An 18,907-nucleotide genomic window follows, 5' to 3' on the forward strand; every position below is an offset into this window, starting at 1 on the left:
ACATTATAGCATGTGCTTAGTGAGTTACTGTGTGAGTCAGGCAAAGTAGAACTCCCTGTTGAAGTCTTTAAGTACTAGGTTGACTGTAGCAGAAGTCTTTCTGAGGACAGCAGAAGGCTCCTGTGGGAACCCATGTAACCCTGTAGGGGACTTACCACTTCCACAGTGTCAGCAGAGGCCTGATATTCAGTAAGGGTACTGTGTCTTCAGCAAATTGGCTATAGGTCAAAGCATAAAGGTAGCACCCAGATGTCCACATAATGAAACCAACACAGATATTTTTCTTTTTGTGTGTGTGTGTGTGTGTGTGTGTGTGTGTGTGTGTGTGTACGTGTACGTGTGTGTACGTGTGTGCAGATATACTTGTCCATGTGTATATGTATGGAGACCAGAGATTGACAGTGGATATCTTACCTTCCCTGATTGTTCTCTTATTATTTGTTGTTTTTATTTTAAATTAAATTTAGTGGCTGAAGACAATGGCTCAGTAGTAAAGAACACTTGCAGAAGACCCAGGTTCAGTTCCCAGCACCTGAATGACAGCTCACAACCCTTTGTAACTCCAGTTCTAGGGACTCCAGATATCTTCTTCTGAACTCCATGGGCATCAGTCATGCATATGGTACACATATACATACTGGCAAAAACACTCATACATATAAAAAATAAAATATTGAAATTACAATTATTTATTTGAGAGAGAGAGAAACAGAAACATGTGGGCATGAGTTTGCCATGACTCACATGTGGAAGTCAGGGAACAACTTGAGGGGAATCACTTCTTTCCTTCTACCTTGTGGGTCCCAGGGATAGAACTCAGGTTGTCAGGCTTAGCAGCAAGTGTCTTTGAGCCATCTCTTCAGCCCTCAACACAGCCTTAATTAAGGCAGAAGTGAGAGATCTACAGGGATTTTGGGAGCATGAACAAGAAGCCGTTCTTTCTGAGTCTGTGTGTTCTTTCCTGTGAACCTGAGCTCCGGCTTAGTCCTTATTGAACTCAGTGCTGCTTCACCTTCTGCAGGCCTGTCACAGACTACCTGGATGAGAAGGCAGTACAAAGCCTGAAGGAGATCCACCAGCAGGTTTGTGTGGCCCATCTGAACCCTGTCTGCTTGGACAGGATCTGCTCACCTAGTTGACCAGGACATGATGGCTTTATGGGTTCTCTCCACCAACATTACTTTTGTTGGGGTTTATCTGGAATTGATAATTGGGCTAGACTTGTTCTCTGGGGCCAGAAGCCATCTTGTTGGGTGGTCATCACCGTCAGTGGGTTTCAGCGCTGTGTTGGTGTCTCACTGTGGACCTTAACAGGAAGGAGTTCCCAGCTGAGGGGTTGGATGTCCTTCTAGAGGGTTAGGTACCCATAAAAAAAAGACCTTTTTTGTTTTGTTTTTTTAATTTTCTGGAGCTGAGGACCAAACCCAGGGCCTTGTGCTTGCCAATTTTTTTTTTTTTAAATTTAAAAAAGGCCTTTTATTTCTACCTTTGCCCCTGTGGCCCTAATCTCCACTCTCCTGAAATTTAATACTGAATTTTGTACATTTTGGGGAATGGGAAGCATGTATATTTTTCTGGGATTTTGGGATTCTTAAAACCTTCTATGACATAAAAGAGAAAAAGTATGAACCCAGGATATTTTCAAGGAATTATAATTCCTCCACATTCCTAAGGAATTAAATGGTTTTATTATTCCTTGTTGTAAATATTTTTTTCCTTACAATTTTCCTCTTTTTATAATAATGGTTTGTCTTAGATCATAATGACTATGATGAGGCCATTTGGTTAGTTTTTACATTTCTTGCTTTAAAGTGGAGCCTGGCCTTCTTGCTCAGTTTTGGAAGTGAGGGTAAGGAGGGTGGCAGCTCCATGCAGAGGCTGAGAGAATGGAGCCTCTGTGTCCTCTGAACCAGGACTTCCTGTTTCTGAGGAGTGTGGTTAGTGACAGGGCTGCTGTTTTTAGTTTTTGTGGAACTTGAAGATGTGTCTAAAGAGTTTGGTGGAACTGACAGTGACTGTCCCGAAAATGTTGGATGTACTCACAACAGTGAACTAAATTAAACACCAGAGCCATATGGCAGGATTAGTTTTCTGCCTGAGTGGCAATCAGTGGGCCAGGGTGAAAGGGGCCACCCTCTTTATGTCTGTGTGCCTCAGTTTCCCTTTAGAGATAACTCACTTGAAGAACCTAACCAAGGCCAGGTACAATGAGGTGGGCCTTTGTCTTTTGACCTTCCTGATTGGCAGTCTGGCAGCCGGAAGCCCAGCTCTGTCATTCTATCATCATTCGTATGTTGGTAGTAGTCACTGTCATATGCATAACTAATTATTTAACCGAAAAAACTTAAAATAACTGACTTTCCATTCTTTAATTTTAGCTTTGTGATCGTCATCTCTATAGGTAAGCCTACAGAGTAAGACTTCCTATGTGTGTAATGGAAATGTGTGTTGTCTGGAATAGCTGGGTCATTGAAACACTGAATTACATTTACGTGTGTATGTGTAAAACACATGCCATGTGCACTGGTGGAGGTCAGAGGACAATTGTAGGAGTTGGTTCTTTCCTTCTATCTTGTGGGTTCCAGGGATTGAACTCAGGTTGTCAGGCTTGGTGAAAGGTGCCTTTACCTGCTGAGCCATCTTGCTATCCTTCACCTTCACCTGTCCTTACTGTTATGTGTTCACTTTGAAGACATGCAACTGTCACTCAGCCCAGTATTAAAGGGCATGAAGGCCACAACTCTTTGGTATCTTTAGGCTTTTTGGAAGCTAAAGTCACAGGTCATGGCACCCCGTGTTTCACCGTGTCCTTGGCAGTTCTGTGGTTGGAGACAGTTGTATCCTGCCCAAATGAGCAGGTGTTCCCTATCTGCTTTTGGTGGCTCTTGGCTCTTGGGCCTTGAGTGCTCTCTGTTTCTGCAGTCTTCCTCCTTTAGATTCTGTGCAGATAGGATAATATGGAAAGCCTTTAGGTCTGGTTCTTTCTCCTATTGTGTTTTTGAGATTCATCCATGTTTTAGTATACAATATTTTTCTGTTCTGTTTTATTTTAGACAAGGTCGTACTATGCCCCACTGTGGTCTTTTCAAAAAAAAATTATTTTATGTGTATTGATGTTCTGCCTGACTGTATGCCTGTAGACAACATGCGTACAGTGCCCAAGGAGGCCGGAAGGTGTCTGGTTTTCTTCAGATGGTTGTTAGCTGCTGCATGAGCACTGGGAATTGAACCTGGGTTCTCTGGAAAAGTAGCTAGTGTTCTTTACTGCTGAACCATTTCACCAGCCCTGAGAATTACCTTTTTTTTTCCCCCTTTTATTATTTTGTTTATTGTTTTTTCAGACAGGGTCTCACTATGTTGCCCTGGCTGGCCTAGGACTCACTGTGTAGACCAGATTGACCTTGCATTTGCAGAGCTCCATCTGTCTCCCAAGTGCTGATAAGAATGCACCACCACACTTGGCCCTACTCTACTGGCAATTCACCTGCTTCAATTTCCCTATGCTGGGATTTTATCATACCTATTTGTTTTGTTTAGTTTTGTGTCCACTTTCAGTGCTGAGAAGCAATGTGTGGGCTTAGGTTGTCATCTCAACTCAGGGTACAGTATGGAATGAAGCTGCTGGGCACATCAGCTTATATCTTAGTGTACATGTGTGTCTCTTTCCTAGAGTATATTAGGGATGGTTTTGCTGGGTCATTTGACAGGTGTATGTCTTTAAGAAACTAGTAGGTTTCTTTGCAGATCACCCAACCCTTAGCCCTATGTCCTAACTAGCTCCACATCTGAAAGTTTGTGGTCTGCAGTGGTATACTGTAGTGGTATTCATTGTTTCTAATTTGTTTGTGAATGTGGTTTATGTGTCCCCAGTAACTAAGTGATGCTGAGCATCATCCTGTGCTGACTGAGCACTGCCTGTCTCCTGTGGAGTGACCATTCATTCAATTCCTTTTCCCCCCACTTTGAGATGGGGTCTGTCTGCATAGTCCTGGCCATCCTGGAACGATCTATGTAGATCAGGCTGGCCTCAAACTCACAGAGGGCTGCCTTCCGAGGGCTGGATTAAGGCTGTATGCCACCACATACAGCCCTTACTCACTTTCTTAAAAATACCCACATCTGTCTTTTCTTGTTGAGCAGTCAGAGCTCTGTATATTCTGGATCTGAGTTCCGTCAGACACTGGATTCCCCTGTTTCCCTCCCACTCTGTTCCATTTCTTGCTGTGGTGTTTCTTCTTGTGGTATGGTGCCGAGCACTTACTGTCCTGTATTCTTGAAGTGGGAAGCCTCCCTTCCTGTATCTTACTGACTGCTTTCCAAACCTTTAAGAGTAGGTAGTGATGGTAGGTGCACATGGTGAGCCTTTGTGGAGCTAAGATTATCCCCATTTGGGCCTCTGGGCCTGTCAGAACTGTCTGTCACGTAACTCTCACCATATTAACCACTTCTTTCTGTGAGGACTCTGAGACATTTTCCTTTCTTGCTTTTTTCACTCCCTGTTCCTGAACTCTGCCTAGGTCTGAGTAAAAATTCCTTGATTTTTTTTTTTTTTTTAAGCAGTAGGATAAAGTAAAATGACTTCCAGAAAACTTACTAAAACAATTTAATTTGGAGGACTGGAGAGATGACTCAGCAGTTAAGAGTACTGGATGCTTTTCCAGAGGACCAAGGTTTGATTCCCAGCACCCATATGGCAGCTCACAACCATCTGTAACTCCAGTTTTGGGGGATTTAATGCCTCTTCTGACTTTCGTAGGCACCAGACATGCAGATGGTACACAGATGTACATCAGGCAAAATACCCATGCACATAAATTTTTTTTAATCTATTTAATTTTTGCAGTGTTTGCCTAAAGCTACAGAAGAAACTGTTTTAAATAGTATAGAGATTTGGGAGAATGATGTGATTTTATTTGTAGAGCTTGTGATAAGCCACAGGTGTCAAAGAAGTGGCTTCTCAGTCCCCAGATAGGATCATAGGCACCCTTTGTGGGTGATGATGACTGGGTTGCTGCTGAGATCCATGTTTCTGGCAGTCACATTATATTCTGAATTACATTAGTCAGACTGATTTTATAGCAGGGTTGTTGGCAGTGAGAGGCTTAGGGAAGACTCCAGCCTGGTGGCTGTATCTTAAGATGAGTGTCATCGCTGTTCTCATCCCTGTGTTGGAAAGCAGATATAGGGGGTTTCCTAATCTGCTATATATCCTGTAGATTAATTAAACTTTTTTGAATAAAGCTCATCAATTTTAATTTTGCAAGATTTGGCACACTTTTTCAGAGTCATAGCCTTTAACTACCACCCTGAGGTAGATAGGCCTCCACAGACCTGCTTTCTGCTGTTCTAGGTTAAATTTTGTCTTCTGCTCTTTTTAATCTTCTGTTAACTATGTTTGGCATAATTTTTCTTTTACACGTTCAAGTTCTTATAGTGTTCTGCATGTTCTCTGTGTCTTTTCCATTGTGGTTGATATATTGTGCACCCTAATAAACTTATCTGGGGGTCAGAACAGAACTAGAGGCCAGAAAATGGTGGCACACACACCTTTATCCTAGCATTATGGAGGCAGAGATCCATCGAGATCTCTGTGAGTTCAAAGCCACACTGGAAACAGCCAGGTGTGGTGACACACACCTTTCATCCCAGGAAGTGATGGCAGGAAGCAGAAAGGTATATAAAGTGTGAGGACCAGGAACTAGAGACTGTTAAGCTTTTAGGCTTTTAGCAGCAGTTCAGCTAAGATCCATTTGGATGAGGACACAGAGGCTTCCAGTTTGAGGAAACAGGATCAGCTGAGGCATTGGCTAGGTGAGGTTAGCTGTGGCTTGTTCTGTTTCTCTGATCTTTCATCATTTACCCCAGTATCTGGCTCCTGAGTTTTTTATTAATAAGACCTCTCCTGTTCTCTATCTATGCTTCAGGCTCTGGCCTTCATGGCTTCATTCACTAAGTATCTCCCCCTTTCAAGCCAAGGGGTTCCACTTGTACTTCACCCACATCTGCCCGTGGGAACTTGTGTGGTGGTGCTCTGAGGTATTAGAAGTCTCCATGCTGCACTAGCTTCCAGAATCTGCTGTGTAGCACACATATTCTCTGGTTTCCTAATTGTTTAAGGCAGATCTTGTTACTGTTGGGGCCAGAAGCCAAAGCCTCCCAAGCCAGTGCTGTTTTCTTATCTGAGTACTTCCTAGCTCCTGCTTGCTACCATTACAGGTTTGGGTGCTTCTGGCAGGCAGGATGGGCAACGATGACCATTAGTGTACCACTGCTTTGGGCCACATGATGGTCATCTTGGCATTGTTGTGAAGTGTGGTTAAGCAGCATTTGAGATTGGTTCTCTGTGATTTATCAGTGATGACCAAGATTCCTGTGAAAGCTCAAAGGACAAGAGTCTGCCAGAGGATGATCTTGCCACAAATTTTTGTTTCTTTCCAAAAATGTAGCTCACACTTTGGGGGACTAAGTCCCCTAATTAAAACTGTCATAGTTTCTGGTGCCTGAAGTTGTATCTGTTGCTTGGTGGGGTGTTTTATGTTTTATGTATAAAAGATTTTAACTCTGTCTGGTTTTTTTTTTTTTTTGTTTTTAGGGGTCTGGGAGGAGAGCTTATGAGACAAGCAGGTAGGTCTGGGGCCAGAAGCTGCTGTTCTTCATTCATATGGGGAGGAGTATACTGAGGTCAGGCCAGAGTTAAAAATCTTAGTCCCTCAAAGCTTTGGTAGCTGTGGGTGGGCCTAGGGACACGTTAGCTGCAGATTTCTCCTTTATACTAAGTACTAAAGAGTAAGGAATGGTTAATCAGATCATATGTTCATGTCCACAGGGATCTCATAGCATAATCAGGTGAATATTCCAAATTAGTTGAATGTAATAGAAAATTCTTGCAGGCTTATCTGGGGGATATCTCCAGATATCCTGGCAGTACTGGCCACAGTGGCAGCTGATACCCTGGTTTGGTGTATATGTGTGTTGGGGGAGGAGCAGGTTTTGGTGTGCTGGTGTGGCCCAAGTTGAGACCAATCAGAACTGTCAGTGTCATCTTTGAATGCTCTGCAAGTCTGGACAGCAGTCCCAAGTGGGCTCTGACTACACTTGGGGAGATGGCCTCTATACTGTCCCTCACAGCCTGCTACAGTCATCTGGAGGCTGGATCTTAGGGTCTACATTCAGAAGCCATGTTTCTACAGACAGGTCTACTGTGAGTCCTGGCATCATCCATGTGGTGGACAAGGGTGGGACAGAGCTTCTGGCACAGGTGGTTTTAGAGTGCCCCTCATTAGGGTAGAGCGGTGACACCAGTCACAAGCCGAAGAGCTTAAGGCTCTGGGGTCAGTTCGAAAGCGGTGCTGTTACGCTTATTACCCAGCCACCAAGAGCTGGTGGGCACTTGACATTTCAGACAGAACAGAGATGACAGCACCTAGGTAGATGGGGATTCCAACAAGTTGTATGTCCCAGGCTGCCTATACAGGGGAGTGGCCAATCCAAGGAAAACCAGAGTTGAGCCCCATTGGTACTTATACAGATATCACTCAGGAAGATAAGAACTGTATGCTAGATGTGATAGACTATGGAACTCCCTGTAAAGAAGTTTGTAAAGGAGTTTCTTGAGGAAGGCAGAGAATACACAGTATAAAGCAGACAGGACTGAGGCCAGTGGCAGCTAGAGGATTCATTTGTACATCGAGTGGATATGTTGAGGACCTAAAGTATGTAGGTCTTGGGGATAGATACTAGACACATATATCCTGGCCCTCATAGATCCCAGAAGCTCGTGAATTAAGAGGTTAGCTGTGGCTTTTTAGCATCAGGAGGTTTGAACTCATACTAGGAGGTTGTTGAAGAAAAGCTGAATGGGGATGAAGCTTTATGAGCCTTTCTATAGCTGTCCCTGAGGTTCTCAGATGAGGTTGATAAGGCTCATGTGCCACCAGGGATTTACTATGGTTAAGCAATGAATTTATCTTTGATGGTTCTTGTTGAAACACAGAATATATTTAGATGAAGTGTTTGAAGCCTGATATTCAGTTTACTGGGTAGTCCTAATAGAACAGTTAACCTGACCATCTGGAGAGCTTCTTCTCACTGATATTGCTCCTGAGATGCTGCCAGCACAGATGGCTTTTCTTGTATCTGAGCTCCCAATAAATGGCTGTCCCTATAGGTCTGAGAGTTATGGGTGGGCTCCTGGTGTGGAAGGTCAGAAGGGCCAGGTTTAGCCAGTATACTTGTGCATGTACCTTTGGAAATTGCCAGCTAAGTGCAGAAGAGCATACTCAGTTTCAGGCACCCATAGCTGAGATGAACAGGACTCTGTGGCCTACTGTGTCCCTTTTACCCCTCTTGCTTGCCCCAAGGGGCATGATCCTGCAACAGCCACTTTCTTCAGGTATGGAGAAGTCTCTCTACTGAGAGGTACCAGCTCCACTTTGCTCTACATATGTCAGCTTAGGCTCTTGAGTTTGATGATGTTGCTGGAAACTCTGGAAGTTGGAACTGGTCTCTGTCAGCTGACACATGGCATGCTGGAACTGAAACCATACAGCTGAGCCTGTGGCCAAGATGGGAATATAAACTCTGGGATGTGACTTTTCTTAGATCCCTATTAGATCCAGTTTATTATATAAAAACAAAACAGCAAACCAAAACAATAACAGCAAATTTCTTACTTTGAAATACCTACTGACTCTTGGTAAGTTAAAAAATTAGTAGCAGACTTGTGCATCTTTGTGTAGATTCTCCTAGTGATGTCCTCTTTCATAATAAATACCATGCTCTCAGGGCCAAGATATGGGCAGGGCACCATGTTGCTCTCTAGACCACAGGATTGTTGGCTGTTTCACTGTTTTCCCATTTCTAGCTCTGGCTAGCCTGGATCTCACTATGTAGCCCCTGTTGGCTTCACACTTCCAGTGATGCTCCTGCTTCTACCTCCTGAGTGCTGGAATTACAGGTGTGTGCCATCACAGTGCCTGGCTACTATCATCGTTGTCTGGTGATGGTGAACATTTTTTTTTTTTTTTTTATTATTATTAGCCAGGCGTGGTGGCATACACCTTTAATCACAGTACTGGGGATGCAGAAGCAGGCTGATCTTTGTGAGTTAGAGGCCAGCCTGGTCTACAAAGCAAGTTTTAGGACAGCTAGGGCTATTACACAGAGAACTCCGGTCTCAAAAAAAAAACTGAAAAAAAAATTAGTTTGTGTGTGTGTGTGTGTGTGTGTGTGTGTGTGTGTGTGTGTATGTCAGTGGTATGTGCATGTGAGTGCAGGTGCCCTCAGAGGCCTGTAAAACACATGGGATCCTTGAAGCTGGAGTTACAGGAGGTTGTAAGCTCATGATATGGGTGCTAAAAACTGAATTAAGGTCCTTAGGAAGATCAGTAAGCATTTGTGACAGCTGAGCCATCTTTTCCAGCCTTTTGAACATCTTTTTATATCCTTTTTTATTTCCTTTTCTAAGTTGATAAATATACTTAAAATTCATACGTAGGACAGACCTCCAAGAAAAGTATTTTTAAAAATAGTGAGGACTTGGATTTCCCAGCACTTTAAACATACTGTAAAACTATTCTATTCATAAGAGAATGATGTTTCCTAGGAAGCAGGATGTTGTAGAAGAATGTGGGATTGAATTCATATCATGGTGTTTGCAGTCTTGGTGAAAGGGCCTTTCACTGGATGGATGGTGTTACTACTCTTGGTCATGGGAAAGAAAACAGAATTGTATCTGTGCCTCACACAGTCAAAACTACCTTGTGATTCCCTAAAAACCTGAGTTTGAAAAATATAGTTGGAAAAAATTTCCAAGAAGTGTTGAAGACATTATTTCTTTAAAATGTTACTTGATTTGGAAATTTTCAAATCTGCACAAAGGTGAAGACAGGTGGTGTGATGATCCCTGTCACATAGCTAGCTGCACAGGTAAAGTTGCTGTTGATATTTTATCTGCTCCCTGGCATCTCCAGATTTCTTAAGCAGATCTCATACCCTGTCATAATGGGACTGGGAGTGTTTCTAACTGGTTTGGTTTTGTAGCTTTTATCATTATAACACCTAGGAAAATTAATAGTAGTTCATAAGACAGAAATGAAAGGAAACATGTTGCCTATATATGGAAGAATATATTATGCAAAAAGTTCATAGACAAAATGTAGATACATAGATAAGAATAATAGATTAAATATTGATACATTTATTTCATATGTGGCAGAAAGACCCTTTAAAACAGCCAATAAAAATAAGTGATTTGGGGAAGGGATTCAGGGCAGGCCAACTATTTAAATGCTATTCATTGGGGTAAACCAGATACCCTGTAAACAGGTGGCAGGGAGATGCTTATTTATGTATGGATCAAAGGAGTTTGTTTCTCAGGTTCTCATTTAGGGCAAAGTATCCTGGTGCTGAGATGTGGGGCAAGGGTTTTCTTCTCTGGAACACGAAGTATGTTGGTAACAGAAACAGGCTAGGACTATCTCATGGAGTAAAAGTGTGTGGTTTCTTTATTTTGGCATTTGCAGTATGGGTTTTACTTGGAAGTGTGTCCAGTCTCTTTTCTGCATCCTGTAAATTTCCTGGGTTGATGGGTAGTCTTATTCCCTCAGGTGTGTGTACAGCTACCTTGTTTGCAATGAAGAGAATGGGTAGTTTGGGCCATCTGGCAGAAGAATGAATGGACTACTTTGTATTCATGTTATAGCATTTTGTACATCTGTGGAAGAGCATCTGAAATGCTGCAGGCTGGTTCTGTTCTTGCTGGGCACAGGGTGGGGTTATCTACAAAGGCTACCCCTGCTTCCAGAGGCCTCTTTCCTTCTGGCCCTCTCCCCCTTGTGGCTGTCTTGGGCTGTGTCCTAGTTTTGGTTCTTGTGGGTCCTATGCTATGGAAAAAGACGGGCTTAACTCTGTGTTATTTGGGTTCCTCAGCTGGTGGGTGATGAGGTATACCATGAGCAGGGGAAACGCTGGATGTCAGCGCTGTGATCTTGAAACTCTGTTTCCTAGTGCAGCTATGCCAGTTGCCCCCATTTGTAAAGCCTTCTGTCATGGACTTCTAGGTGAGGAGAGGATGTTGGATGATTCCTCTCTGATGACAATTGGGCTAGTCACCAGTCTGGTCACAGGAAACAGCCAGTTCAGGCTACTTGTAAGACAAATTGCTGAACAGTCTTATTAATAAAAAAACAAACAAACAAACAAAAAAAACCTGAAGCCAGATATTGGGGTGAAAACTGAGAGATCAGAGAAGCAGAAAGAAGCCAGCCACGTTCTTACTGCTAGAAAATCCTCAGCCAAAGAGAGAGCTACTTCCTGTATACTCACGCCTATATCCTTTCTGTGCCCTGCCATCTCATGTCCTCTTTCTGCCCAGCTCTATCACTTTCTGTCTGTACAGACCTCCAGACTTCTATGGTTAACTAGCACTGGGATTAAAGGCGTGTGCCACCACGCCTGGCTCTGTTCCCAGTGTGGCCTTGAACTCACAGAGATCCGGATGAATCTCTGCCTCCCAATGCTAGGATTAAAGGCCTGTGGTACCACTGCCTGACCTGTTTAATATAGTGGCTGGCTTTTTCCTCTGATCCTCAGATAAGCTTTATTAGGGTGCACAAATAAAATATCACCACAGCTACTTATCTACTATTACTAGGAGTCTAAGCTGGGGTCCTACCCATAGACTCCTGGGGGATTCCCCTGTACCAGGCTTCACCTGACTCTGAAATGTACCCCCAGCAGTCCCCCTTAGCACTCTCCCCCTCTGTCCCCCCCGCAACCTGATCACTCATATCCCCATCCCCACTGGCCCTCAGTCCACTCACGAAGTCTCTTCTATTTCCCCTTCCCAGGGAGATCTGGGTGTTCCCCCATGAACCCTCTTTGTTACCTAGTCTCTCTGGATCTGAATTGTAGCATATTTATTCTTTATTTTACAGCTAATATCCACTTATGAGTGAGTACATACCATGTTTGTCTTTCTTGGTCTGGGTTACCTCACTCAGGTTTTTTTCTAGTTCCATCCATTTGCCTTCAAATTTCCTGGTGTCCTTGTTTTTAATAGCTGAGTAATACTCCATTGTGTAAATGTACCACATTTTCTTTATCCATTCCTCGGCTGAGGGACTTCTAGGTTGTTTCCAGGTTCTGGCTATTACAAATAAAGCTACTATGAATATAGTTGAGCAGATGTCTTTGTGGTATGATTGAGCATCCTTTGGGTATGTGCCCAAGAGCGGCATAGCTGGGTCTTGTTGGTCCAGTATCTTAAGTTCTCTTCCATATGAAAGTCACATGCCAACCTGTTGTGTTCCTACCCACGGGTACAGTCATTATTTTCCTATGACACAAATCAACACAATAGTACTAACAGATTAGCATTCACCAGAACTTTAGGCCCAAAGTCCTTCTTGGACTTATCTTTGAGGGTAGTGGGCTTTACAGCTCTGTTTCTCACAAACTGCAGCCTGGGGCTGCCCTGAATTGCTTTTCCATAATGAACCTGTGCCTTACATCGTACACTCCCAGATGTCCTCCTGCCCTACACATGTATCTCTGGTGCTTACCTGCCCTGTATTCTGAACCCCAGGTGCTCACCTGTCCTATACCTGGGTGTTCATCCAAGCCCTCTGACTATGCAGCCATTTGAGACTTTGTTCCTTGGGGGCATATGTATTTGGGTCCAGTACAGCTATTGCTTCCTAGTGAGCATTTTTTTTGTTGTTGTTGTGGTTGTCCTTTTGTGAGACAAGACTGACCTCAGGGCCTGGAGCATTGCTAGTACAACATATCAGAAAAAAAGCAACATAAGGAAGGCTTATTTTGGCTTTCTGGTTAAGGGAACAGACCATCATGGCAGGGAAAGTGAGACAGTGAGAGCAGCTAGTTGTAGCTGCAGAGTGTGAGGAGCTGGTTACACAGCATATGCAGTTAGGAAGTAGAGATGGATGCTGATGCTCCACTTTATTTGGCCTTGGAGAGAAACCATGGAGTGGTGCTGCCCACATCTTTTCCTCTAGGAAGCTTCTCTAGAAACTCTCACCGACTCTCAAGAAGTTATTCTAAGTCCTATCAAGTAACAGTCTAGATTTTCCTAGGACCCAAGCTAGTCTAAGATGCTCTACCACCAGTCTTTAAAAGTGCTCTTAGCCTTACGTGGATCTCTGGGTTTACACAGGTTTGTTTGTTTTGTTTTTGTTTTTTGAGACAGGGTTTCTCTGTGTAACAGCTCCAGCTCTGGCTGTCCTGGAACTCACTCTGTAGACCAGGTTGGCTTCAAACTCACAGAGATCCACCTGCCTCTGCCTCCCTGAGTGCTGGAATTAAAGGTGTGTGTCACCACGCCTGGCTTACACAGGTTCTTTTTTTTTTTTTTTTTTTTTTTTTTTTGGTTTTTAGAGACAGGGTTTCTCTGTGTAGTTTTGTGCCTTTCCTGGAACTCACTTGGTAGTCCAGGCTGGCCTTGAACTCACAGAGATCCACCTGGCTCTGCCTCCCGAGTGCTGGGATTAAAGGCGTGCGCACAGGTTCTTTTTAAGAGAGGGGTCTTCAAGCTTCTGTGTCCAAGCTAGCTCTGGAGTATATTCTTCCTGGTGTCCATCTGGGGAGATAACCTGGACTTGTTTATGGCCTGGACTTGCATGAAAGGTGGATGAGAGAGTTAGGTGCTGGTGATGCACTTTTGGAAAATAATGTTTTTTTTCTTTTTTCATAGTGTGCGTTTTAATAGAGAACTTGTCACTTTCCAGAATGCCTTTTAAAGGTGACACCATTATCGGTAGGTGCTTTCTTTAATGACACAGATAACATTTTCTTAATACTGTTATTCAAGTTACAAAATAAGAGATGAACTTGTTGGGGTGGGATAAAGGATTATATTTGAAAGGGTCACAGTATTGATATATCTTGTCTTGAAATTGCTGCAAACTCCTGCCACTTTCTTCCCTAGAAAGGATAGGGAAGTTCTTCTGGAACTCTTCATTGGCACTCTTAGCTGTAGTTCTGCCTGTCACCATTGTACCCAATCCTGAACATTTGTGATCATTCCTCTCCTGGTACTTATTTATTGCCCAAATGGCTCTTATTGCTGAAACAGGGGCAGTCTTCCTCAAGCCTGCTCTACCCTAGTCTAAAGGTACTAATTTTGTTTAGCTGAACAGAGTAAACATATCTCCAGTTCATTTATTGAATATAGTTGAGTTGAAGTTGGGTTTAAGTTGTTAGGGACCAGGAGAGATTATCCAAGAGAGAGAGAGAGAGAAGAAAAGCTCACTTGAAGCTTTCAACTGTAAACAAAACAAAAAGTTCCCTATCATGATGTGCAAGTCTTTGGTTTACAGGGAATGGCATTTTCCACACAGTGGTGGTAGCAGGGCATGGAGGTGCTGACTTTTAGCAGCCTGAGGTGGGCTTCCTCCTGGAACTGGGGCCCTTGGACTTTTGTGCAGTCTGAAGAATGTTCACTCTAGAGTTTCTCCAGGATGCATTCTAGAGGTCACCATCTGTCTTCTCTAAGACTAAGTAGAAGATGTTTGTTGTTTTAAATGTCTGCTGAGTACTCCGAGGTAGGTGAGTCATTATCTTTGCTTCTTTGGCAGATGGTTGGCAGTGGCTGATAAACGACACCCTTAGAAGTCTTCACCTTGTTTCAAGCCATTCCAGACAACAGATCAAGGTATGCTAAGCAAGATTTCTTTCTCCTGTACAGAGAGTGACAGTAATGCTGTCCATAGTGCCTGTCTCAGTGGCCCTTTGATACACTAACCTCACAGTTCACAACACCATCATTGGGCCTACATGATTTACACAGGTAGCTTAGAATGGCCATCGGTAACTGGAAATTTTATTCTTTCTTACTACACTTTATGTCTTTACCAGTCTTTTTCTCTGTTTTGATAGTAGTAGTATGCTTAGGCTTAGAAAGTATTCACATGAAAATGAGAAAAACACAAACTAGACTCTACTTGGACAACAAGAAGCTAGGGCTTATGTTCATGTTTTGGGGTCAGATGGCCTTGGATTGGCAGAGCTGTGACATGTAACCCATGTTTGGGGCAGTAGCTGTAATTGTTGATGTTTTGGAAAGGCTCTGATGTGCCAGATGAAGAGTGGAAGCACACTCAAGCTTCCATGAGCCCTGCCTACCCAGGGCTTCCGTCTGTTTTGTGTCTATGCAATTCTGGTACAGTCTTACTGGTTAAATTTGGAGGCCTCATGGTTGATGTCTCAGAATTTTCTTTTAAACTATCCATAATCAAGTCCCATTGGCCATGATCATGATATTCTTTGCTCCTTAATTAGTACATGTAGCATCTCTGTGGTGTACTGAGGGAACTCCCATGCTGATCTTCATCCTGCCCTTCTCAGTTCCTTTCTCCTTGGTTTTGGGGAGGGGTTGAATGGAAGGTTTGAATTGAGTTGGAGTCATCTCTTGCAGACTGTAGAGGTGGGGAACCAAGGAGATGCCACACCACCACCTCCTGATTTGTGATACTGCATCATCCCGCCTCCATCAAGGTTACTGGGGTTAACATTGGTTCCTCACCTTCTCTGTTCTGAATATATTTGTTTGAGATGCCAGTGGGCCCTCCTATTCTCTAAACCATGTTCTACCAGGGCTGCCTTGAGCCCTTGTCCACAAAAGAACACAACCAATCCCTACATTGCTTCTGCTGGGAAGGGAAAAAATGTTTTGTCTTATATTAACTGTGCCTTATGAAGACACATAAAAATTGTATTGTATGGAAGAAATAGAGTTCTCACTTTAGGCTTACTAATACAGAGAATTTAAAGTGGTTGATACATCTGACAGGTGCTGATAAAGTAGACACATTGGAAAGTCAGAAGATTTATTCGAGAAACCAGAGTGTGGCAATGATGTACTTTAATTTGTTTTTAAACATAATCACTGTGCCAGACTGCAGTGCCCCACGCATCTGTGGCTGAGCACTTTTCAGACAGACCCGCTTTTCACTCATGTCCCCTTCTGTTTTAGGAGGCAGCTGTCTCAGCCCTGGCCGCCCTCTGCAGTGAATACTACATGGAGGAGCCTGGGGAGGCAGGCTTTACCATTGAGAGTGAGTGAGCTGTATGCTGGGCCTAACGCAGGGATCCACAGTACAGGCTGGGGCTGGGTGATGCCCAGGAAGCAGCCCTGTCTGATCACCTTTCTGGAGTTAAGCTCTTGGAACCCACCCGGCTCATGCCAGGCAGCTGGGCTGTGAGGAGAGGGGTTCTCAGTTACACAGTAACCTTCACATGGCTCCTCCTGAGCCACTTGGGTTCAGGACACGTCCTTAGATTCATCAGTCAGCATAGCTGCCTAAAGAGCCCTTAATATCTCTGAACAGGGAGCTTCACTGGAACATGACTTCCTAGAAACTCTGTATAAAAATCACTTGTCCATTCCGGGCGGTGGTGGTGTGCATGCCTTTAATCACAACACTCAGGAAGCAGAGGCAGGTAGATCTCTGTGAGTTCAAGGCCAGCCTGGTCTACAGAGTGAGTTCCAGGATAGCCAGGACTATTTCACAGAGAAACCCTGTCTTGGAAAAAAATAGCACACACACACTTAAGGAAACCTTAAAACTACCTTATATAATTTTTCTTATATCTTATATATTAGTTTGAAGGTATGTCTGCATCAGAACATTGTCCTGGCTTACCTGATACATTTAACTTGTATTTCTGAGGGGTACCACTAGATATAGGCCACTTCTAAACATTTCTTTCTCTTCAGGGGAGCTGATTCCAGAGTACCTTGCTGAGCTCCAGTGCCCAGAGGAGATGACCCGCTGTGGCTTTTCCTCAGCCTTGGGTGCCCTCCCAGGTTTCCTTCTCAGGGGTCATCTGCAGCAGGTGAGGGTGCCAACAGCACCAAGAGGGGACAGATAGGAAGAGCTGGCAACTAATCTGCCCGCCTCTGGTTGGGAAAGAATTCTCAGCATTAGCACAGGTGGCCATGAAGGCAGTGGCTACTGGACCGGCACTCCAGTGGGCTAACTGCTCTTGCAGCACACACTTGGAGAGCTGTGCTCAAGTCTGTAGGGTGGGAAGGGACTGTCCGAAGAAACTGTGGCTGCCTGGATGAGGAAACAGTAGCCTCTATGCAGAAGCTAGTGCCTGAATATGTTTTCTCTTCTTGCAGCCATCTCAATTTATTTCCCTAATAATAAGGCCATGCAGTTAAAATTCCTTATGAAATGTTATCCTTGTGTCCCTTGTGTGGCACTTGTTTGTGGTCATGGTGGGCAGTGGGCTGGGGATGGGTAGAGGCTGCAGACCCATGTCCAGCCTGCTGTCCTGTGGGCATCTTTTCTGCCTGTGCCTCAGAAGACTATATCATGTGTTATTATTATTATTATTATTATTATTATTATTATTATTATTATTTTGTTTTGTTTTTTGTTTTTCAAGACAGGGTTTCTCCGTGTAGCTTTGCGCCATTCCTGGAACTCACTTGGTAGCCCAGGCTGGCCTCGAACTCACAGAGATCCGCCTGGCTCTGCCTCCCGAGTGCTGGGATTAAAGGCGTGTGCCACCACCGCCCGGCTTTATTTTTTTAAAGATTTCTTTTTTTAAAATATTTTATTTATTTTTGTTTAACATACATTGGTGTTTACCTACATGTGTATCTGTGAGGTGTTGGTTCCCCTGGAGCTGGAGTTACAGACAGTTGTTAGCTTCCCCGTGGGTTCTGGGAATTGAACCTGGGTCCTCTGGAAGAGCAGTCAGTGTTCTCAACTGCTGAGCCATCTCTCCAGCCCCCATATCATATATTACTATTTTGTTTCCTTTTTGGATGCTATTACTCTTATTAAGGCAGTGGCAACCTTAAAAGAGCAAAGTGGTTCCTGCCCTACCTTCTCAGGCTTACCAGGCCCCCTCATCCAGGCCCTGTGATCTTGAAAGGCCTAGAGGTATTTTCTTGGCTGGGAGGTGGTGGCACACACCTTTAATCCTAGCACTTGGGAGGCAGAGGCAGGCGGATCTCTGTGAGTTCAAGGCCAGCCTGGTCTACAAAGCGAGTTCCAGGACAGCCAGGACTGTTACAAAGAGAAACTCTGGTCTCGAAAAACAAAACCAAACCAAATAAAAAGAAGTATTTTCTCTACTGGTTCCACTATTGTAAGCCTTGAGTTGAGAAGCTTGTTCATTTCTTACATGTAGGTTTTTATCCCAGGTTACCTCTGTCTCTCAGTATCATTTTCTCACACTGTCTTATCTGCTTTGATGTGGCATGCTCTCTCCCCATTGTCTGTCCTTCTTAGCATCCTATATCACTTGTCCTTGCTTAAGCCCTGGGCATACCTCCAGCCTGGCTCTGGAGACTTTCCTTTCCCCACTCACCTAGTCCATGAAGCTCATGCACTTTTTCCCTCTGAGTTGAAACACCAGGCTTGGTCCTGCCAACACATCCCCAAGATGCTCTTGATATTGTTTGTCCCTGCTGCCTGCCACAAGCTGGGATGCTGTAAGACAAGCTCTCCACATTTGCCTCTATATAAATTGGTTCCCTTTCCTCCTGTGATGAGTAGGCCTTTTACCCCGAGTATAGCTATCATAATAACTAAACTCACCTAGGGGTTTATCTACCTGAAGTGTGGATAAACATGAAAGATTTTAGAACTGAACTATCAGTTCAAGAAGTAATAACCCTGGGCCAAAAAGGTGGCTCAGTGAATAAAATCACTTGCTGGGTAAGCCTGGTGACCCAAGTTTGATCCCTAAAACCTGCATAAAGGTAGAGAGAACCAACTCTACAAAGTTATCCTCTAACCTCCACATACAGGCTGTAGCGCATGTGATTGTGTACACACACACACACACACACACACACACACACACACACACGTGCACATGGGGTGGGGGAATGGGTGGGAGAAAACATGTAAGTATTACTGCTCATTTT

At 43.9% G+C, this 18,907-nt stretch overlaps 1 protein-coding gene across 1 annotated transcript in view; it reads left to right on the plus strand.

Annotated features, from left to right (window-relative positions):
- Tbcd (tubulin folding cofactor D) overlaps positions 1 to 18,907 on the plus strand; it is a 173,988-nt gene that overhangs the window by 132,003 nt on the left and 23,078 nt on the right. Inside the window, exons 21-27 of the mRNA XM_059272344.1 lie at positions 1,022 to 1,082; positions 2,379 to 2,401; positions 6,593 to 6,624; positions 13,712 to 13,774; positions 14,595 to 14,671; positions 15,992 to 16,073; positions 16,736 to 16,854. Coding sequence (XP_059128327.1) covers positions 1,022 to 1,082; positions 2,379 to 2,401; positions 6,593 to 6,624; positions 13,712 to 13,774; positions 14,595 to 14,671; positions 15,992 to 16,073; positions 16,736 to 16,854 — 457 coding nt within the window. The remainder of the gene's footprint in view (positions 1 to 1,021; positions 1,083 to 2,378; positions 2,402 to 6,592; positions 6,625 to 13,711; positions 13,775 to 14,594; positions 14,672 to 15,991; positions 16,074 to 16,735; positions 16,855 to 18,907) is intronic.

The sequence above is a fragment of the Peromyscus eremicus genome, chromosome 8a, assembly GCF_949786415.1.
Source record: "Peromyscus eremicus chromosome 8a, PerEre_H2_v1, whole genome shotgun sequence".
Classification (NCBI taxonomy): domain Eukaryota; kingdom Metazoa; phylum Chordata; class Mammalia; order Rodentia; family Cricetidae; genus Peromyscus; species Peromyscus eremicus.